Genomic DNA, 23675 nt, shown 5'->3' on the forward strand with positions numbered 1-23675 from the left:
ACACGATAAATGACATGCTAATGGTGATATCTGCTGAAGCAAATTACGCGGGCGTCTGCTATTGTCTTTGGCATCCTTTGGCATCAGTATCGCGCAAAACGGCAACCTCCCGGGGGCAACGTTTGCTAATGAAATTAAAGAAACTTGTTTGGTTTTGGCTAATTTCATGTCTGTTAAAGCTAGAGATATCGAAGAGAGCTGTCGTTTGCTGTCGCAGGTAAACGCTATGCTAAAATCTCTCTAATTTCAGTCTGAAAATGTCCGTTTTTATACCGGCAGGTACAAAACACAGGTCACAGGTCATTGTTTTACCAATACAGAAAGTATCCTAAACATTCATAAATGCTAACCCTAGGCCTAGGCTTTAAGAAAAGTTTTTAGGCCTAAGGTTAGCTGTTATGAATGTCTAGGATACTTCCTGTATTGGTAAAACAATGACCTGTGACCTGTATTTTGTACCTGTCTTTTTTATACCAAAAATCAAAGTGGCTTGTTTTTTATTTATTTCTTCCCTGTCGATAAAATTCTCCAAAGACAAAATCAACTTAGAATAAGAAACTTTTCATGCTTTTACACTAATCAGCTGCCTGTCGTTTGCCGATGAAACGCGAGGGCGAAATCTCAATTGTTTCTGTCTATTTCTTGCAAAAAATTAGGTCTCAGTGCATCAACTTAACATACTTTTGTTTACGAAAGAAAAGCTTTTGCCCTCCAGTGTAATTTTTCATAATTACGCGCCACAAACTGATCTCAGATTCTTACTTTTTCATGGGTCAAATAAGCGAGAATAAATGTGCAAGAGTGGAAATTTTCAGACTTTCATATTTCAAAGCGGTTTGAAAACTTAAAAAAATACAAGGATTTGTATGAAAATCATTCCTTATAAATTCTTTCAACTGTAACAACACTATCCTACGATATACTTACGAAAATCGGCATGGTAGTATATTTTGAGCTGCTCTTTTTATTTCTGGAAAAACAATTTTATGAAACCAGCAGAGTCGTGTTCAGGAAAAAAAAAAGGTCACGTGACCAATTGTTGCAAAAGGCCCATTCGTTTGCAATCATTTACTGACGGTTCACGGTTTGTGCCGCTGCCTGCTCGAATACGTTACCATATGGAAGAATCAATGACTACATTATACGATCTAAATATTCCTCGAACTCGTAGATATGGTTACGTAGAACGGACTTGGGAATTGTCAGAAAGAGATTTCTCACATGAAGCTTGGAAGCCTCACCTTTTTCAATAATAATAATAATAATAATAATAATAATAATAATTCGAGCTGCTGTGAAGTGATGGTGATTCCCATAGTAATAGGAGCTTTGGGTACAATCTCCAAGAATTTCAACTGCATTGGTTAGTTAAGACCTGCCATAATCTGAACTTTGGAACCCTCCAAAAGGTTTTCCCCTGGGTGCAACCCCTTTGCTCAGTGCCTGGTCTGTAGCTTGCGGTGAACGCAGACGTGTTTCCGGCGGTCGTTTTCTCTTCCGGAATACGTCTGCTTTCGCGGGCTACCTGGTCGGGGACAAAAAACGCGTGTCGAGGCAGGTGTATGACAAATGGAGACTGCAGACTGCCTCCAAATAGTGTTGATAAACAGTTTAAGTTTAAGCATCCATTTTAAAACAGTTACCTTTCAATAACCGTGATTTGGGGTTGGCCTGCAATGTGCGGTCTGCTGGTGTCAGACACCGTGTCGAGCCTGGGTATGATCTGTTAAATATCAACTTAGGGACCCGGTGATAGAGTCAGATACTGAATGTGCGTCGAAATCTTAGGCTTTCATCGTCATAGTACGAACAAAGAGTCCAGATGACCCGCTACTGCTTGTTTTTCTCTTTCTCAAACATCGGAGTCTGCGCTTGCGAAAATGATCATTTGCAGCTACATGTACAATACTTACTCATGTAACGGCGTTTTCACAGACCGATTTATTTTTAGATTGAATTTCCCGCGAATGAGACTCCCACAGGAGCCCGATGACCAATTACAAGAAATTAAGCTGACGTCATAAGGTCACCGAACCGGAACTGCCTTTGTTTTTTGACCTAATTCGCGGGAAGGGCTAGTCTCAAAGTCAACCTACTTGTGAAAACGCCGTTTCACAGACGCTGTATGGAAGTTGCACGCTCCAGATGGGCTCCTGACTTAACACATGGAAGACAAAATGAGTAATAATAATAATAATAATAATAGTGATAGCAGCTTTATTCATTCAGTTCGATGAAAGGGAAAGATACCAGAGGTTATCCCTGTTGAGGGTATCCGCCCGCAGCCGGATGTAATTGACTCAGAGTCGATTTTGATGAGCTCAGGGAGGAAAACAGGAGTACCGGGAGAAAATCCCTCGGAATCCGACTGAGATCGACTGTAATTCAGCCCACATACAACGTATAGCTAGGGGCCGAAAGTTGAACCCGGGTCGCAGAGGTGAAGGCACGGTTGATAACCACTAAGCTTTCCTGATGCAACAAAAAAATCTCTTTCTCGCACATTGAATGGCACTTGTCTAAAGCCTCCTCTCTTGCATAGGTCGTAGGAGGGAGTGGTAAGGAAAATTTGATCAAACAGCTTTACTACAATCTTTCCTTCATAATACAGCGCAGAAATCGTTAAAGCGTTGAGTTTTGAAAATATGTGTTTTTGATCTCTATCTTGCTCGGCTATAACCTTTAGATTTAAGTTAAATGGAAACTAACTGACCTAACTCAATTGAACTTTAATTATTTTAGCATGGGACCTCTGGTCTTTCTGATGTTGAACGCGGGTCAGATTTGTTGTTTTCTCAATTTCTAAATAATTTTATTATTATTTAGTACTGACTTCCGAACATCAGAGTTCCGAACATCAGTGTAAACTGACAGTATACACTTAACAAGCACGAACGGGAAAAGACTAAGGCACTGTTTAAAAGAAGGGAGGGTAACCCTAGAGCTAGGGTTACCCTAGCACTCACACATTTCTTCTCTTTTTCATCGACGTGTTTGCAAGGCAGCTAGGGTTACCCTAGCGCTAGGGTAACCCTAGCTGCCTTGTTAACGCTCTGCTAGGGACAACTCGCCTACCCGGGACAACTTTTTAGGGGTTTCCATTGTGTTTGCGATGCTGGTGGTTACCAAGCACACAAAGTTGTCCCGGGTGGTAGGGTAACCCTACCTGTGAAATGTTGCTTGTAAACCCAGGCTATCTTTGACCCTCCTCCACCTGCTAGTAAACAGGGCCAAAAGGGAACCGGGAAGACTCATGTCCCGGCCTCATGTCAGGATCATTTCATATCCTTCTTTGACCGAGGACGGCATACAAATACAGTAAACACCCGCATATAAGAACAAGGGGATTAAGAACATCAGGCTGAAATTTGGCCAATAAAGCACCATATAAATAAAAACAAATTCAGCCTGACAAATAAAACATGTTCTTAATACAAAGGGAAAGGGTATTGGGAGAAGGAAACAATATAGTGCAGTGACTTATATCAAAGTACTATGGTGTGCAGGACCATTACAAACTATAAAATCTATTACAAAACAGCATTGTATGTTAATTAAACCTCTAGTACTATATAATTTGAGGTATTTCTGAAACCAATTTTAAGAAAATTTTAAAAACACTTTGAGGCTGATTTCTCACTAAGCACCCCTTAAATAAGAACACGATCAGCCTTAAACCTGAAAAAACTGTTCTTATATGCGGGTGTTTACTCTACACTAGAACGAAAAACGTATGTTTCGAGGGTGTCAAGTTATTTGTTCCCCTTATTAACCAGGTATGTGGTTGCTCTGTGGCATTCTTGACGTCGTCGTTGAGGTACGTTATTATCGTAAACGTAAGCGTGAACCTCTAGGAGGACTGAATTTCGCCGGCTTAAACCGTTGTAGTATATACATCAGTGTACATATTTAAGTACAAGATTCACAATACTAGATCGCAAGCCTACAATGGAAATTGTAAACTTTTAAAGTAAATATAAGGAGTACGTCTGCACTTGAATATTAAAAGTATCATTCCTGCGGTCCCGAGGGAGTCGGATGACCGCTTTCGTCTTTTCAATAGCGTCAGCGGTTGTCACGTGAAAAGTGCGCGCGCACGCGCTATAGCGTCGCGGCTGCCGCGTCGTGACGTGTTCTGTGGTGAGAGCGTTTTGTTTGCGTGGTTGACTTTCGGAGCAACGTTTGATTTGGGTTTATTTCTGTAAACGTTGAAGCGTTTTAGTGGTTAAGAGTCGATGAAAATGTCACGTCGAAAAAAGGTAGGATTCGTTCGTGCGTTCAGTACGGTAAAACGTTTTTGCGAAGCGTTAGCACTTCGATGACTTCGACTTCCAAAATTCTCCTTTGCCAAGCAGCTGAATGTTATGAGGGAAACGATGGACGCGAAAACAATTCATAAGTACTCTTTCTATACTGGATGATGCAAGTACAAAATGAAACTTTGTTTGATGTTTTTTTGCCCTAAAATCAACGAATTATATGATGTTACATCGCTACATCGCGTGAGTGAAATGCTAATTAACACCCGTTATGTAAATTGATATGCATGCATGCATGAGTGGTCATGAGTAATTTAACAACAGCTGTTTACTATGTTATTTTTTTCCTTTGTTTCTTCTGTGCATTTATTAATTCCCCACTTGATTTCTGGTGGTTTTTAAAATCGGTCATGTTAGCTCTAGTGGAAGAGCTAGGAGCAAGATTGTAAAAAAGATGTATACAGTGGCTTATGATGTCTCAAACTGAGTGGTAGTTGCCCCGTGGGGACTTGATTGTCACATTGTCATCTTCAATTTAAAGACAGTTTGCCTTAAGTTTAAATGGCAAACTGGGAGTGAGCAATTTGGGTATGTCCAAAAGAAAGAATTATCCTGTAAAGATCAAAATTCCACATGTTTGGTCCTTTACACTTCAGTTGCTTGATTTTTATGGGGCTGTATACCTGTAGTTGACTCTTTTTATCTGTAACCAGATGATTTTGAGAGGTAACTTGCTGCAATAGATTATTGTAATGAGGTATATTTTCTTCCACTTCTGTAAGTTGCAAGATGAATAAACATGCACCAATTAAATAGAGCTTGCAAAAACAAAGTACTGTAACTTCATTTTGGATAGAAAAATGGGAGGTGAAAGTTGGTTTATTTGCCATGGGGACTAGCTGCTGACTTTGATCAATGGCTCATTTTAAAATTGATAGACAAAAGTTTGCAATGGCCAACACTTGCTGTGGATAATGTTTTGTTTAGTAATTTGGTGAATTGAAAAGTGTATTGTCTGGGTAGAATTAAACAAGTCAATCAAAGGTGTACAACCAAGAGATACATGTAGTGCTCAGAGGACACAAAACAAAGTTTCATTTATTTAAAGATCTTATCTTTCTATAACAGAGTTCATCAAATGGAAATAAATCAAATGACGATGTTGCTGGCGAATGGAGTGAAGAGGAAAAAACAAGACTTAAAGATGCTTTAAAAAGGTATCACTTGATCGGACTCTGGCACTGTGTGTGAGAGTTGGAGATAATTGCAGTTAAGCAGCATCTTTAGCAAAAAAACGCCAGGCTCAAATGGGTTCAAAGCCATGGCAATGCAAATTGTACTGCACTGCCCTACCATTATTGAGCTATGGAGCCAACTTGGAGGACTGGTCACTTGTGAATCTGAATTACACCCTATAAGAGGTGAACTAGCGAATCATATAGAATATGACAATAATAATTATGTACATTTGAACTGCGGAAATTGAACTACATGCTAGCTTTTTTTTCTGGGCTTCCTTTGCAAAACAGTGCTTAATTTGCTGTTTAACTATGATGATCTCCAAGTCTCATGGATTTCAATTCCACAGTTGATATATATGAACATTTCATTAATATTTTTTATTATAAATTCAACAAAATATTGTGTTTGTGATTGGTCAATGAAGAATGCAAAAATAGTTTGAAGAGTATAATACAGAAGTTGCTATGGAAACAAAGTGGTGGAGTTATTTTGTTGAGGATATAAGAAATAAAAAATCATATGAACCTGCTTGTGCATTTTGGGATTTAAAAGTTTTAAAAGTTTTCAAATTTTGGGAAATTTCAAAATATCACTAGTGCACTTAAGTCATGAAATGCATTCAAAAGCAAGTTTGTCAGTCTTATAGTATAGATGTAATTCAGACTCGTAAGACTTACCTGCTTCTAGCCAGCTTGATTGCTCCAATACTACTCATAGCAGTGCAGTGCAGTTACACTATCATGGCTTCAAGCCCTGTTCAAGCCTGGATGTTTTTCAAGCTTAATCTTTTACTCCTTTTAAGTTTTACTTAACTGCACCAGTGATCTCCAGCTACAGTGTATCATGTATTTTTTACATATGAATAACAATAAATTATTAGAAAAAGGCTCTTCTTCATCATCATCATCATCTGTTGGCTACAGAGCAGGTGACTACAGGCTTCCTCTAACCACAATGGTCCTGTGCCAATTCAGACAGCTTGTCCGGGCCAATCATGTTGTCTGTCTCCCCCAATAGGTGTTGAATGTAACTGAGAAACAGGGTTTTTTGCCTTCCTGGTTTCCTCTTCCCAAGTTCAAAATTTATAACCATGTCTTGAGAAATAGATTATCATTCATTAAATTAAATGAAATTAAATTTTTGAAAGATGTACTCTATGGATATGGGGAGTCAATGCCCAAGAACGAATTGTAGAGCTCTGTATTGCTTTGAAGTGTCACTCACTTTGAAGTTTCCACTGCTTTCAAACTGTTTTTTTGACTGACGAAAGGTTGTTTGAAATCTGAATATAGTTACAGATTGGTGTATGATTCTGAATCAATAAAATACTTAAATTAGAGAATAATAATAATTATTTATTATCATAAGGGTCCTCTTTGCAAGTAATTGAAGTTTGCGTGAGTTCAGTTTGATGATCATAATATTATTGTTAGAAGTAAAAAATGTCTTGTGAGTCTTAGACTAATAACCATTCTGTAACATATCAATATTATCTGATTCAGATCCTTCAGTTTATTGTATTATTTAATTCCTCAAATGAGATTTAGGTTCTCTTAATGTTCCATCTTTTGCTCTTTTCTTCACAGAGATGATGGGGAAGATAACTGGCGTTGGATTGCTAGACAAGTTAAAACAAAGACAGTTACACAGGTTAATCCTTTTCTCCTTTTGAGCATCCTATAAATTTAACCCTTATTATTGCTAATGTTTGTCATCCATAGGGTTAATTTGTGGTGGTCCATTACACATTTCTTCAGATCCACTGTCACTTACAGTAGTCATAGACATTTGGTGATCATTTATTTGTCTTCTGCAGGTGAAAGAGTATGCATCAAAATTGAATACAGGAAAGCAATCTGTTCATTCAAGAGCAACAGCCAGTCAACAACAATCCAAGTCAGGTAATATGAATAACGTTTGAACCTCTGGAAGATGGTCAAATTAAAATATACCGGTAATTCATGTCCTCAATTAACAATGGCACCGTGAAATGAAAGGTCAAGTTCCTGTTATATTCAGGGGCCTGTAAATTATGAAGGTGTGCCTGCGGCCAGCCTGAGATTGAGTGTTGCTCTTCTTGTTGACAAATCCTTTATCTTTAAAGCCCTCATGTTGGGCATTTAACAAGATGGTGATGGCTAAGGTCACTAAAAACAGAGTATTACATATTTAAGACATATATTCTAAATAGTGTACTATAATTTGAGGTTTTAAACCATATACTCACCTCTGTGTTATGGCCCTTGGGATGTTATGGCTTATGACTGACATTTTGGGGGAGTTCAACTGACTTAAATGGCCTACATGACTAACACATAAACTCATTTGGAAAACAAGATTTGGAATTTCAAAACATTGTTTACAAAACAAATTCAAGTGTTGTGCTTTTCTGGAGTATTGATGTGTCACCTTTTCTTGGATGAGTGACTCTTATAATTAGGGAATTTCTGATAATTATATTTTCCTTATAACAAGGCTAATAGAGCACACAAAAAAGGTAATGAATAAACAAGCTAACTAATGCTACATGTATTTCTTGCTTAAGGTAAAAGGCCAATTGCACCCAAAGATGATGGTCCACTTGAGGTTTGTGAATAAAGTGAAAAAGGAAAGGAAAGGAACTTTATTTAAGTGTCTAATCTTTTAGCGCTGTAGAGCACTAATCGGGGACACTGTAAATTGAAATCAACAAGTTAACGCAAATCAAATCAAATTTTGGTTTTTGAGGAGAGGGGAAAACCGGAATACCTGGAGAAAACCTCTCGGTGCAGAGTAGAGAACCAACAAACTCAACCCACATATGACGGCGAGTCTGGGAATCGAACCCGGGCCACATTGGTGGGAGGCCAGTGCTCTCACCACTGCGTCATCCCTGCACCCCTGCCACTGTCTTGCTGTGGGAGAAAACAAACAAAGTGAACCCCGAACAAGCTACATGTCCCTTTAGACCCCCAGATTTGCCCAGACATGCCTCTAAATTAGATGCATGTGAATTTCAAATGAAGTGGCCTGTTGCTGTTTTCCCCAACTTCTGATCAATATCACTTGTGTCTCTGAAATTACTGTAACAGACAATTAACGTCATAGAGTGTACCCCAAATGCTGCTGCTCAAGTAAGGATAAACAGCTGAATTTACCCTAAGCTAAAAATTTACCCTTACTTTGTTGATAAAAATAAGCAGCAAAGACTTAGGCCGCTTTTCTTTTGTCAGAACTGGCCGTCCAGACCCATCAGTTTCCAAAGAAAATGCATCAATTTGAACGAACACTTGCATGTTAATCCCTCGCACTCTTCTGGAGGAGTATATATCATCGTCGAACTGTGTTAATAATTTGAATGCATTGTAGAGTTAGACCTTCCAAATTCCCGGTCTGGCCGGTCAGTTCTGTCAAATGGAAAGCGCCCTTAGACTTTAAGGGACACTTCGTTTAAAGTAACAAAACAGTGTATGATGGACTAAAAACCCAGTTTTGATACTCTTGGACTTGAATGTTTTGTTTGACAGTTGACTTGGTTAGACTGCCCAATTAAGGGTTACCAGTGTTCTGTTTTATTTTTTTATGTTACATGTACATGTATATATCAGGGTTGGATTAATGCCACAAAAAGACTGAGGGGTGAGAACGATTTAGATGGCACTTGCATACCACAGGTATGATAGAAAGTTAATTAATTTTTATTGTGCATGTCTTTGCATTGTTTGTGTAGTTACACGTCATCTTAAATTCCAAAAGCATATCAGGAGATTAAGCTGTTTATTAAAAACAAGGATACTTTAGAATAATTTAGTTACAAATTAAATTAATTAATTTATGCTTTCTTCATCCACTGCACTGCCGCCATAGGGCTCTCAGAAGCACTTATGAAAGAAGTAGCACAATTACTTTTGTGATGGATTCTATAATACAAAAATCAGGGACCCTTGAATTGGAAAATTAATGGCAATTCCAAGTGCAACTACTCTTTGAATTATCATTTCTCTTAGCTCGCATACTAGGAAAGAAAAATTATAAGTAGATTAAGTCTCTGACTTACATTGTACTGGTTACGCTCATGCGAGGTATGCAATATTAAATCTCTCCATAGGTAGCACAAGCTAGTTGTGGTTCTCATACTCATCTTAAGATGATGGTTTTAAAAGCAATGACTGAATATTAAAGAAAACATGAATTTTGCATCCTTTGATAACAGGGAATGTACAAGTTTTTTTTAGTGAAGACAAGCATTATGTTCAGTAGCTTTACAATGTATAAGAAAAATTTTTGTAGTGTGCTTGCTCTGACCTAGAAACTGGCAACTAGCTGTGGTCATGTGTGCAGTGGTGCTTTGATCTTCGTATAGATAAGCATAAAGATTGAAACATTCGGAAAGTATTTCCTGAAATTAGTCTTAAATGTAAGAGCATAAAGTAACATTGAACTTGGAGTGGCCTCATGCCCCTAGAAACAGAATGAAAGATCAAGATCACAAGAACTCAGGGAGCCTTTAGACAAGAATGCAAAATCGGCAAATGAGTGTGATGATGATGATATTGAAGAAAACCCAGAAGATGAAGTTTTGTGCAACAAGGATTTGAATGAGCAAGAAGGCATTTTGTCTCCAGAAAGGACCTCTCGCAATACAGACTCTAAAATGGATTCTGTTATGGTAAGAAGAAGAGTCTACAATGATTCTACTTAAATTAAATTAAGTAAAAAAATATGTTGTTGGATGCAATTCTTTGCTATATGTTTGTATTATGCTCATTGCTTTCCATTCTTAGCTCTGCAAATACTAAGCTATTAATTTTAGTTAAATGGACATTGGAAAGTCTGTCAACAACTTCCCTTTATTCCAACCATAGTCAAATTTCATAATTATTCGTAACTTGATGGAATTTGATCGTCTGGGTGAAAGGAGTCCTGCCTGAGAAGAACTGTTGGCAGTGACTGACGTTTCAAGTCATCTTCAGAGTCAAGTGATGGTTGGAAATTTAAACGAATGTAGCAATGTGTTGTAATTGGTGGAAAAGTAATGATTGGTGGTGAGGATGGCGAGTGGTGATTGGTGCAGTATAATCCAGTTTGTAAGTGAAGATCTCAGAAGGTTTGTAAGCTGAGACGTTAAAATTTTCTATCAGTAATAATATTTTTCTTATTAATGATTGAAGGCTTTTTCCATGTGGTGGGCACATTTCACTTCAATCCATCTGCGTCAATTTTCAACACTTGTCCTGGTTGCCTGTATGTTAAGGACAAGTCATTTGTCATTGATTATTGCTTCAAGATTATAAAGGCCTTCCTTATTTCTTTCAGAAAGAACTTTTGGCCAATCAAAAACAGATGATGGAGAAAATCTCTCTTTTGCAGTCAAGACTTGATGAGAATCTGCAATCAAATGAAGGTTTCTCACAGACCTTAGTCATGGATATGCTAAACAATATAAACAGCAAGCTTACTGAGCTTCACAAAAGTGCACCACATGGCCAATGCAGTGGAACTGTAATAATTCAAACAACTCCTCATGCAAAAGTTGTACACCAGCCTATTCTGGATTCAAGCAGATCTTGTAGTGGTGCTAAAAAAGGTGAAAGTTGCAGTGCCGTAGTCTCTGTGGATAATGGCAAAAGCATCACAAATCAAGAAAGAAATGATCCAGTTTCTTCAAACTTATCTGGCACAGAATCTGTGGCATCTTTATCTACAGGAAGTGGTTCCAGTGAGTGTCGTTCCACTATTTTACATCCAGATTTGCAGGAGCCCCTTCCTCAATCAGAGGCATTTGCCCTTAGCACATCTTCACCTTGTATCTACTCTCATTTATCCAATGTGCCATCTGCGGCTGAGAGATCAATGGTTAATACAGATGGACAACGTACTCAAGCTGAGCCTTCTGTTCCTGCCACTAGTGAAATTCAAACAAGTTCCACACCAAACAGATCTTTTGGTTTAGTTTTTAATCAGTCTCCTTCTATCACGTCAACTGTCAATTCCGGGTCCATTCCAGTGGAGATTTCAGCTGCCTTGAGACAGCAAAAGCAACCAGTGTCCGAACACGGTAACACTTCTTCTTTACCCTCACAGGAAAAAGTAACCCTACCCCACAAAGAAACTGCCGTAAGTTCAGTGATGGTTACAGCAACTCCTCTGACAACATCTCTGCCATCTTCTTACATTGATCTTCACAGCACATTAACATTGAATCCTCCAGTTATGAGTACTTCTGTCAAAAGTTCCACAGCAGCAATAAATTGTATTCCACTTGCTAATTCAACAGAGTCTAGCCATTTATATCAGAGCACTACTCCTATTATGGTTAACAGCACAGCATGCACCAGTGCTCCTTTGCACAAATCACCTCAAGATCACTCTTCAAGGGGTTTGCTCCACACTTCAACAACAGCAATATCAGCCCAATCAAGTATCCCAACTGGTTTTATTACTCTACAGCATCCAAGCTTAACTCTGACTCCCAACAAGGTCCCTGTCCCTTTGCCTCTGCATCCACATCCACAAGCAGTGAGGATGACTTCGCAAAGCCCCAGTGAGCATGGAAAAAGGGTATCTCCAGGGGTTGGCACTGTCATCATGAAATCTGGTAAGGAAAATAATATTAATTTTGGAACTGTCTTTAGAACATATTGTTGAATATTGTTGAACTAAAAATCATCCAAAGTAATTTGTGGGATAAGTAACAACCCTCACTCTGTCCAACGCCAGATGATTTTACTTGCCAAATGGGGACGCTTTAGGTATGAATGGATTGACAGCATCTAGGTCCACGCAAAAACATTGTCCCCTTGTAAAATAGGCTGCAAGCATGTTATTTTTATGTGAACATGTATCAATAGATCTTGTATTCTCTATATTTATGTCAATACTGTTCTTGCCAATCCAGTTGAATGTTACCTCATCACCATTGTATAATTCACTTTATTAAAAATTGGATCATTGGATAATGCAATTCGAGAGTTTTGATTGGCTAAGCCATCATGGGTTATGAGCCATTATACCATGATCTACAAACACGGCAAACATAATATGCGTGATTTTTTGGGCCTTTTTATTTTTATTGTAGTCTAGTTTTCTATATTGTGGGGGCGTTTTTAATAAAACAATTATTCCACTCGCGCTTGTTGGATATGAGATGACTATAGCCAACTTGGCGCTACGCGCCTCGTTGGCTATCTATCATCTCATATCCAACACGCACTCATGGAATAATTGTTTAGTATAACATGTTGTATAACAATGTGGAATAAGCACTTGATAGTTACGATTGCACAAAATTAATGTTACTAATTAAAAGCTCCCCCTGGTGATGTCCTTCAGATTTGACTGTCAACTCCTTGCCCTTCCCATCTGTTGTGTCACTCTAATGACCATTGATTATGTGCTCTACAATTACATGTAAATATAATGGGCCTCAGCTGCAATAACTCTTTTCTTTTCAGGAAATGTTGCAAGTACTAAACAGACTACTGCCTTGCCAAAAGAAATACTGAATGCAGGTATTACAATTTATTTTAGAAAAATTATCATAATTTTGATGTAATGTCATACACACACTAATGATCATGGCCGTTGGCAAAAACCAGATTGGATTGGACCAGACCGAACTGGACTGGATCGTATCGGATCAGACCGGATAACAAAACTCTGACCGGATCAATAACAAAGTTCCCGCCCATCCCTGGGTCACTAGTTAAGGTTACTTCCCACCTTCGTGGGAGTCCTTCAGGAAAATGTTCGTACACGCGCTAGTTTCAATAAAATCCTAACAAACTATACATCAGAAGAAAGCTTAGTAAATATAGTTTACAATAAAAAATATTGTTTAAGCGACTTTTCCTTTGGTTAAGTGTCAGGATCAGAGCCGGTAAGACGTGAAACCGCCAAGGGTTCTTCTATTGATTTCATCGGGTATCGGATGCCACAGCACAAGCAAAATGTCTGGACAATGTTATTCACTAGGCATAAATCAACAAACTGTTGTCAGGAAATTCTGATGTTTAGAATACTTTCCCATGGTGTCCGTTTACACAACACTTCTCACATATTGGAGCATGGGGTGCAGGGTTGGTGCAGTGGTGAGAGCACTCTCCCTCCACCAATGTGTCCCGGGTTCGATTCCCAGACTCGGCGTCATATGTGGGTTGAGTTTGTTGGTTCTCTACTCTGCACTGAGAGGTTTTCTCTGGGTACTCTGGTTTCCCCTCTCCCCAAAAACCAACATTTGACTTGATTTACTTTCATTGTTAATTTCAGTTTACAGTGTCCCCAATTAGCGCTCCAGCGCTAGAACGACTAGACACTTATAATAAATAAAGTTCCTTTATTTTTGGCTACTCCAACCTTAGATGCAGATATCTGGACAACCAATCAGAGTATTGAAAACGCCTGAGACACTTTCGTTGATTGATGGCTTGTGAATAACACTGTGAAGTCATTTTGCTTGTGCTGCGGCATTACGATACCCTCGGTGGTTTCACGTCTTAAGGGGAAACTTCCTGTGCCTGACGAAATATTGGTCAAACAAAAACTATATATCCTCACAGCCATACAACCAGCCTTGCATAATTATTTTGTTTTTAGTCTAAATATTATTTGCTGGTCAGATCTCCCAAGATCCAGCACTTGTACTTTGTTCAGCTGGCCCTTGCATAAGAAAAATTGTCTATATTTATTAAGCTTTCTTCTGATGTATAGTTTGTTAGTATTTTATTAAAACTAACGTGCATATGAAATTTTTCCAGAAGGACACCTGCGAAGATGGGAGGGTAACCTTAACTGGCGACCCAGGGATTTCATGTGCCTATTGGCGGGAATTTTGTGATTGATCCAGTCCGAGTTTTGTTGATCTGATCCGATCCGATCTGGTCCAATCTTGCTTTTGCCAACGGCCAATGATCATAACTAGTGCAACTTGTTCCTCTCCTTTCTGTCCCTTTTCCTTTTCTACTCTGTCAGACTGATGCACAGGTGGGTTTCTGTACGTCCTGAAAAGCTAGGCTTTTACTGGCTGGCTTGCTGCTAGTGTTACCACAATGGTAGACCTTGCGTGTAATTTAATGAATATCTTTATAAATGAATAATTATTGTTTTTGTCTGAAGCCATGCTTATCAGCAACTATGTCACAGAACACCCAAACAAGGAGCATGAAGCTCAGTGGAAGTCATGTCTTTCTGCAATTGTTACAGATTGTCACAAAACTCAGATTCCATCCAGAGGCGACATGCAACAGCTTGGTGAGGTTATTAGACATTGATGACAAATATAAAGCTGGTGACACACAGTTCAACATTTGTTGATCAACAAAATTAATGTTGCAGCTATCGTTCAACGAATGTTGAACAGTGCAAAACACGTCGTTGAATGTTGTTGAATGAAAATAGAGACCAGCGCTATACTGTTGAAAAAATCTGTGCAACATTGTTCAACATTTGTTGAGCAACAAAAGTTGCAGGATGTTGAACCGTGTGTCATCAGCTTAACAGTTCAACAAGAATTAGGTACTTGTCAATAACTATAAATTATAGTTATTATAGCAACAACTTTAAGAAGAAAAACAAGACTTCATACCTTGGTTTTGTATTGCTACATTTAGTCAACAACGACAGCTTAATTCCGAAACAATAAGATTATTTAGGAACAACTACAGTAATATTAGTACAGGTTAGAGCAAGTTTCGATAGAGTGTCATAAATCAAAACCGAAGTAATTACTTTGGCCAATCAAAAAGGACAGAGACAGTCAGGTAAACCAATCAAAACTCGAAGTAATTACACGTAGCCGTCACAAAGCGCGGGAAAATATGCACGCACAAGCCACGATTGGTTTTGGTTTCACTTCTGATTGGTTGAGAAAGTGGTGTGAGAACTTTAAACCAATCATTGAGTGAAGTAATACACAACCACAGTAATTCGCTAATTACTTTCGACACTCAATTGAAAACCGCTTTAAGAATGATAACAACAACAGCAAATTTAATACAAGAAGAATATTATAATGATTCTTTGCATTTTTATTTGACAAGACTACTATTGAAGGTAAATATGATCACTGCACTGATATATGAAGTTTATGTTTTCTTCAAGTTGTACACATCTCACAATATTGTTTCCTGCTTTGCCCTTTAGAAAACCTGAAAAGTGAGACTTAAAATCTTTCATGAAAATTAGTATGTAATTGTATCAAAGTTTGGGCTTGAAACAGTGACACTCCCTGAAGGTTGAAGGGCTGGATTATTCGTTCATTCTCCCAAGAGAAATCATTTTGACAAAAAAAATTCTTGTGTCATTGATTACCTAAAGAGTAAAGGCTAAGAGATCAGGAGGCAATGGATTTGAATGAGTTAAAATTGAACTGAATTAAAAACTGATACCAGAAATAGGAATCTGCACCTTTACTTTAGTAACCCTGCAAAGTTTCAGCATATCAGATGAATAATCTGAAGATGTATGTACAATTGGGGGTATGGGGTATAACCCCCAGTCATACAAACATCTGTAAATTTGTCAAATTTGAACCTACGTTCCCTGAGCTGATATAACACCTAATGCACTGAAACTTTGCGGGGTTACTAAAGTAAAGCTGCCCTTTCTATTTCTGGTATCGGTTTTTCATTCAGTTCAATTTTAATTCATTCAAATCTGTGGCCTCCTGTTCTCTTAGAATTTACTCTTTAATCCGTTGCCGCCATTTTGGGGGTCTATTATTTGTGTAAATAACTTTTGAAATCTCTCTTACAAAAGTAATCTATGTTGATTTATTTGTAGAAGTTTCTGATTAAAGGTTTTGTCTTTAGTGTCAGTTGGTCGCAATCCATGTGTAACCGTAACACGGTTTGAGCTAGAAGATTTGTTAGAAAAATCCAAGGGTCGGGCAAAGTTTTTTGCATTGCGGATGGCAGAGAGGCTCTTTGGCATGGATGTTTTGATCAAATCTACTCCTTATGGCATTGGGAACAAAGATGCCCTGCATCCAGGAATATTGAATGCCATCAAAGGTATTGTACTTTCAGACTTAAATGAAAAACGTTTTATGCAAGTTACAAGTAAGCTGTTTTAAAACTGTTGGAAATATGCTCACTTATATTCTACAGTGTTTGTTATTATAAGGAATTAAGATTATTGTCATTACATTTTTCTTGGCTTTGCCAATTTAAAGTTCATGACAAAAAAGGAATGTTCATTCCAGCAATGGAAGATAAACTTGCAGACCTATGGGGCAGCAACTTCGTTTTTTTGTTGGCCGAGGCAGGATGATTACATTTGAGCAGGATATCAGATCACATGGAGTGCTGCGTAAGCTGAAGCAAAACTGACAGAGAGAACTTACCAAAAGCCATAGTCATTGTGACAGCAAGGAGGTCGCTTGAGCATGAGCCTCTGCAGTAGTTCTAATGTACAGTTTATAGGCATCGCTATTCCAATGCGTCATGGCCTGAATAAGATGATCAGGAATGCCAGCACGAGCAGCAACAGTTGCAGCACCAATCCTGAATCTGTGAGTTGAAAATGATCCTTGTATCCCAGAAGCAGGGAAAATATATTTTAGCCGATGTGTCAACAGAACACGAGAGAGAGGTTGGCCAGATGACAGGAGAAATAAGGGGCCAGGAGACTGGCCTCATAGAGATAGATACATCTACTACATGAGGGCAGATAAAGCACAGAGAGGCAGACGACCCATGCCAATGTAGATGTGGCAGCCCTTCCAAAAAGGGTCGGTCTTGGAAGCCTTCATGCTAATTTGAAGACAGGAAGGCGAGGTGTGAGAATCCACAGCAATGTCGCTGACAAACAGATGAATGAGGGGGTTGAACGCTGATGAGGGTGAAACTGTAAATTCGGAGGCATGGAGAAAACCAAAATAGGCAAAGGTGGATGCGGCCCAGAACATCACATGATCGTGGTTGGTAAAGGAGAGGGACTGGTATATAACAAGCATGTAGTAGTCTGTAATAGGAAGGCGAGAGGAACCTGGTGATCCTTGAGTCCACTTGATCCCATGCAGGACATGTTGCAACTGCAAGCAGTCAGCCAATGGGTCAGGAAAACCAAGGTCAATATGCTTGGAATGGATGGTGGATAAATAAATCTTGATCAAAGCTGAGCAAAGTGAAGAGAAGAGGAGGGTAGCAAACAAGCAAAGGGTCCACTCATTAGCAGGACATGGAGAACCACTAGGGTGGAGCTGTCCGGCTTGAGAACAAAAACTGACAAAATGAAGCTGCGCAGATTTGTAAGTACAGTGGTACAGGGAGCCAAACCCTGGGCCACCAAGGCAAGGCAGTCCTGTTCTAGTCTTGGTAATGTTAAGATCTCTCACAAGTGGGGCTTGATGACTGTAGGATGGTGATTGGCATGCAAGATGACGAAAGGCCTGCCATTTAAAGCGAGACAAGGCATCAGGGAACTTCTTGTCAGAACCAGCAACGTGCTGAGCAGTAAAAATGAAATTATGCTTAGCAGCTGTCATCAGAAGTGAGCAGAGGAGATGCATAACATCAGGGGCTGTAAAAGTATGAGAGGTTAAAATGTACACCACAGATTCATTGTCACAACGGAAAAGCACAACTTGTCTGAACCAGGAGGAACCCCATACATGAGAAGAGACAACTATGGGAAAGAGTTCCTTGAACGCAATAGACGAGGGCTGAAGTACTGCCGGCCATTTGCCAAACAACCAGTGTGAGCCGAAGACTGCGCCAAACCCCAGGGGGACTGGGGGAAAAAGGCCGGGGTAAACCCAAAAGTAAACACCGTTGAACCAGGAAGCCAAGTACTGGAGCCACCACTGCAGATGTTTCTTAAATTCAGCGCTGACATGGATGGGATGGTCATCTTGGCGAAAATGTCGGAGCAGATTTATCTTGAAGCGTATAAAGGCATGACTGGGCCAAACCACTTTAGCAGTGTGGTGAAGATGGCTGATAAGGGATTGGAGCTGTCTTTTGGTACACCACTAATACGAAGCCCAATGATGGAGAAGATTAAGGAGAAAATCCATTTTGTCAGTCGGCAAACAGGCCAATTGGTTGATAGACAAGTGGTAGGACCCACCCTCTTTGCAGGGTGAAGAGGTTAAGCCAAGAGCCATACAAACTGAAGAAGCAACAGACAAATGTTGTTCACACAGGGGAGAGTTGAAAGGGCCAGCTGTGATGTAATCATCGAGGTAATGTAAAAGGTCAGAAGTCTGGTAGTTATGCTTAAGAATCCACTCAAACGAACCAGGTAACATTAAGGGGAGAAACCTGGGACATGGGAGGCAAGCTTACAGAAACTGCAAGAGAAAGGGAGAGGAAAAATGAACCTATAATAAAATAATAATTGCTCTACCCTAAACTAGGAAAGGTAATGCAATACTCAAGAAAAAAACATCATGTCCCTTATATCACTGAAAGAACAAATGCTATCCCGAATTAATGGACAAGGGTATGGAAAGGAGAACATTCCAAAATGCAAATGCTTAATGAATTACATGGATAAGGTGAAAACAAAAGGATGAACGAAAACCAAATGGCAAAACAGTTACTATGTATCATCTGTAGCAAACACCTTCCATCGAAAAGCATTTAGTCAAAAGGCAAATAATCGTCCATAATATCAAATAACACACAAGCAGAACGTAATTACAGAGGTGGCATAAATTGAGCAACCCCTAATGTCGTTTTTGCTTCTTGTTATCGGGGCTAGGGGATCTGGTTGGTCTCCGCATGCACTGAGGGCTAAGGCCTGATGGTTGGAAGAACAAACAGAGCAGCGATGCGCGAAGTGGCACGTGCTAGAGGGCACCACGCAAAAACCATTGTTCCAAGACTTGCAAACAACTGCAGAGGAACTCCCACTTGGTTCCGTGAAGGAGCGTCGAACACTAGAGCCGGCAGCATGAAAGTTAAACAACTGAACATTGATACTGGACCAATCCGTGAGTCAAGCAACAGCTGCATGTTTGGGAAACCAGGCCAACCAGGCGTTGCCTTGGAATTGGCGGTACGTGCATAGGATCAAAAGCTTATATAGAGTTAAATCGCGCCCTCTGGAAGGGAAGTGAGTAGCGAGGATCAAGAAAAAATGGAAAAGGCTTCTGAACAAGCGATGATATCTTCGATTTTGTGCTTGGGGAGCTTAGTGGAAGACGTTAAGACAACTCTACCATCTAAAAGAAGCTGAGGCTCCGAGAAGTTCTGAGAGAAGTTCGGACGATCTGCAAAACTATTTTGTACGGAACCAGCGAGAATCCGGGCCCAACAATGAGTGGCTCCTGAAAGGAATGGCAAGGAGGGCAGGGAAGATGATCGGTGCAAAAAGAATGAAGCACATGGCGGTGGGAGCGAGCTCATGGGAAAGCTGATCGATGACATGGTTCGTGAGGCAAACATATTAACAAAGGAAGGAACCAATATATTCCTACCTGCGCCAGGAGAAGCTGGTAATTGTGCAATGGAAGAAGTCACTGGCAAACTGGGGCCCGGCAAGGAAAAACTGGTTGTAGCTGAAGGCCAGCCGAAGAGGATGAAGCTGCATCCTGAGTCAAGGAGCGGGCGAATTGCGTTGACGATGGAAGCGGTTAACGATTCCAGAGATAAACCAGGGCCCGAAGATGAACCAGGCAAAATACCAGCTGAGCCTGCAGAGGAAGAACTTGACAAAGAAAGTTCTGGACTGACGGGAGAAAGATCCAAGTTTGAGTTTTCTGGGTAGGTGGCCATGTCAGAATAGGTGCTCAAACTGTTGAAAGTGGTGCATTTTGGTGGCATAAACTCTCTATAAGTGAAGAAAAAAATACGAAGTAGTGCTAGCCTTATGTAGAAAATGGGCGACAAAGCGAATGAAGAACCAAAAGCAAGTGGGACAGCAACAAGGTGACTCAAGCCAAAGCACATGGCAATGCCCCTGCAAACCTCCCTGGAGTCCCCCCAGATATTACAGGAGAAACCGCTGGATTGGCTTGGTTTTAACTTTGCCTAAATGATATTTAGCCTCATTTTGAGCATATTCTTTATTATCTCTTCCAGTTCATACTGAAAACTTACAAAATTATTGCTTCTTCAGTGAATGTACAACATTGCTACACCTGTTGCTGCAATGAACGCTATTGAATTATCATCAAACATGCCACAAATCTACATGTATGGGAGCAGGGATGGCACAGATAAGCACTTTTTTCCCATCAATGAGGCAACGGTTTGATTCCCAGACTTGGCATCACATGTGGGTTGAGTTTGTTGGTTCTCTAATTTGCTCCAAGAGGTTTTTCTCCAGGTTCTCCAATTTTCTCCTCTCCTCCAAAAACCCGTACATGTACTTGTATTTCATATGAATTCTGTTATTAGTGCTCCAGCACTAAATACACTTGACACTTAAATATAGTACATTATTCATCATCATCATCATCGTTATAATTATTATTTTATCAAGTGGAGTTTGAAAAATGTGTTTCACAAGCATCCTCCAACAGTCATGACCATACACCTTATTCCAGAATGGCCGCAATTTTAGTACATTCTTTTGTTTGATTGAAAATTGTCCCTTTTGGCCTCATTCAAGGTTAAATATTCTTAGATAGATAGATAGATACTGTGTTTATTTCCTTCCGTTTTGCAGCTAAGGCTGAATTACACGAATGGGGTCAATACTAGAATATATAATATTATGAATACTTATATCTTACGAATTCACATAGTCTCTTTGTATTACATGGTTCTTTTGAATTTTACAATTTAAAGCGAGGCCTAAATGACCAATTTGCAATCAAACAAAAGAATACTAAAATTGCAGCCATTTTGGAATAAGGTGTATGGTCATGATTGTTGGAGGATGCTTAGTCGCAATCTTGAAACTCTCAGCAGATTACAATATAATAACCACAATCAATCAATAGTGCGTGGGGCGAAAGTTATACTTCCTTAGCAATACATTTGAAATGTGTTTTTTTTACCCTTTTCTAGAGGAAGTCGTGAAGAGATTTGGAGCTGGCATGTCTGCTGAAGGACAAACACTTCTTTGGAAAGGTTGTGTGACCAGCATAGCCCAGCGGTGCAAGAGGGCACGCAATCCACGCAAGAATAGATCATTAAAAGGTTCCTTGTACGGTGATGATGATTTAGGACCTCCCTCCATGGCCGTCGAAGGAGGATTGCTGCTGGAAAAACAGGAGGACTCGCAGTCAGATTCAGAAGGTGAGGAAGAAGATTACAACATGGAGAGTATGGAGCAGGGGACAGCAAAGAAGAAATTGCCTTTGGTTCAAATACCCTCTGATGATGAAAAAGAGGAATCACAGAATGGTAGTCAAGATGAAGTTGAGTGCTCCAGTAGCAGCAAAGGTCCGTGTCCAGTGCTGACACAGGCAAAGAATACAAGTGGAAATCTAGAGTCATCAGGCAAGTCCAGTGTTCAAGAAGGTGAATCGGAGGAAAATAAGCGAGGCATTCCACCTGGTATTGATCCAGATATCACCGTTGTTCATTTACCGCCCAGCTTGCGTATGCCAGTTGAGGGGCAAGGAAAACAACCAGAAAAGGTTGACAGCTCAGGAAGGCGACACAGTGACATCAATACGAACGGCAAGATAGCATATGAGGTTACCACAATCAAAGCTTCAGAGATTGTCAGTGCTAATGAAGCTCAGCAAAATAGTTGTGAATCCAAGAAAAAGGATGCGTCAGTGGTAGACATACTTCATGGGGATGTTGTGCAAATTGCTCATAGTATTCCCAGGCTTGGTGTATCACCTGGGAGTATCACTGTTTCAGGCATCAAGATGACTCCTGATTGTAAGTACAGTCTACCCTAAAGGAATTAAACCGGTCTAGTTATTGTGGCTAAACAAGATCTTTAGATGGTAACAGTGTTAGCCCTAAATTCTGCAGAAAATTTAAAGGGCTAAGGATCAAAGCAACAATAGATTTCTTTGTAATCTCTTTGTGATTGGTTCTGTTCCTTTCAATAGCATACTGTAGCTTTCACTTCATGTACTATTTCCAAAACGAGAGCGAGTGTTTCATCGGGGTATCCAAACACCGAGAAACAAATGAAAGCACAAGGCCGTAGGCCGAGTGCTTTTATTGTTTCGAGGTGTTTGGATACCCCGATGAAACACGAAGCACGAGTTTTGGAAATAACTTCTCATGATCACTCTCAAACAAATCGTAAACAAAGACTTCCAATTAGAATTGCTTGCTATCTAACATTCCATCCTGAATAATTTCAATATCAAAGATGTTTTTCACCGGCTTAATTGATTTGCCTTTATGATGCAATTTGATTTATTCTGAGATGTAAAAATTGCATTTACAAGTTCAGTTGTGGTTTAGTCAGGATGTATACCGCAACAAAGTCTTTCGGGAGATTTCGGCAGCTGAAAAGTGTGGTGGATGAGAAGAAAAGTGTTGATAACGCAGTACCGAAATCAACAGCTTATAAAACCAGATGGTCGTGTAAGATTTTCGAGGAATGGAAACAGAATTGATTAGTAAAGTCCTGTACTTTGGAACCCGGCGGCTTTTTTACCACGAAAGACTTTGAAGAAGGAGTACAAACCTTGGACACGGCCATTACAGAGATGTCTGTAATAAATATTCATTGATTTTGTGCAAGTTGTCATTGTGCATAATTTAGTGGTATATACCACTTTCTCTGGAGAGTGGTATAGTGTTTTCATTGGGTATCCAAACACATGCACGTGATGTGGTATACATGCAGTGATTTGTACTTGACTTTATGAATTATTAATGAATTTTAGAAGGTGCATTAAACATTCAGCAGACTGTGAATTGCACGCAAAATTTTTAAGCACAATTTTCTAGGGCTTTATTTTGATGCTAAAATTACAACTTCTTGAACCTCCTGTACCGACAGGTTTTAAGATATATAATTGCTTCCAATTTTTCAGTTCTAATAGATGATTGTACTATGCCAAATATGGTATGAGGAATTTTTTGTTTGCCTTCAGAGACTGAGTTTATAGTACTTTTTCTGCCCAAATTAAGTATGAGATGAGAGTTTCGACTTTGGTGTGTGATATTTTGTTATTTCGTAACATATCAAAAATTCCTCACACAGTATTGGAGTGCATTCATCTGTGACTAATATGCAACTAAGTGCGGTTGTTTTCGCAATAAAGTGAAGGGGGTAGGAGCTCCTTTATTCTAAATTTGAGGCCTGAAAACTAAAAGGCAATAT

General features: G+C 39.5%; 1 protein-coding gene across 3 annotated transcripts in view; it reads left to right on the forward strand.

Moving 5' to 3' along the window:
• The first annotated feature begins 4103 nt into the window (after positions 1–4103).
• The window catches only part of LOC138028922 (serine-rich adhesin for platelets-like), a 24616-nt gene continuing 5044 nt past the window's right edge, over positions 4104–23675 (forward strand). Inside the window, exons 1-12 of one of the 3 annotated variants that reach the window (XM_068876564.1) lie at positions 4104–4259; positions 5388–5476; positions 7088–7151; positions 7318–7402; positions 8047–8087; positions 9089–9154; positions 9946–10149; positions 10797–12078; positions 12935–12991; positions 14595–14729; positions 16289–16489; positions 21440–22267. In XM_068876564.1, coding sequence (XP_068732665.1) covers positions 4236–4259; positions 5388–5476; positions 7088–7151; positions 7318–7402; positions 8047–8087; positions 9089–9154; positions 9946–10149; positions 10797–12078; positions 12935–12991; positions 14595–14729; positions 16289–16489; positions 21440–22267 — 3076 coding nt within the window. In that variant the 5' untranslated portion in view covers positions 4104–4235. The remainder of the gene's footprint in view (positions 4260–5387; positions 5477–7087; positions 7152–7317; positions 7403–8046; positions 8088–9088; positions 9155–9945; positions 10150–10796; positions 12079–12934; positions 12992–14594; positions 14730–16288; positions 16490–21439; positions 22268–23675) is intronic. The other 2 variants (XM_068876565.1, XM_068876566.1) reach the window with 2 other exon arrangements.

The sequence above is a fragment of the Montipora capricornis genome, chromosome 13, assembly GCF_036669925.1.
Source record: "Montipora capricornis isolate CH-2021 chromosome 13, ASM3666992v2, whole genome shotgun sequence".
NCBI lineage: Eukaryota > Metazoa > Cnidaria > Anthozoa > Scleractinia > Acroporidae > Montipora > Montipora capricornis.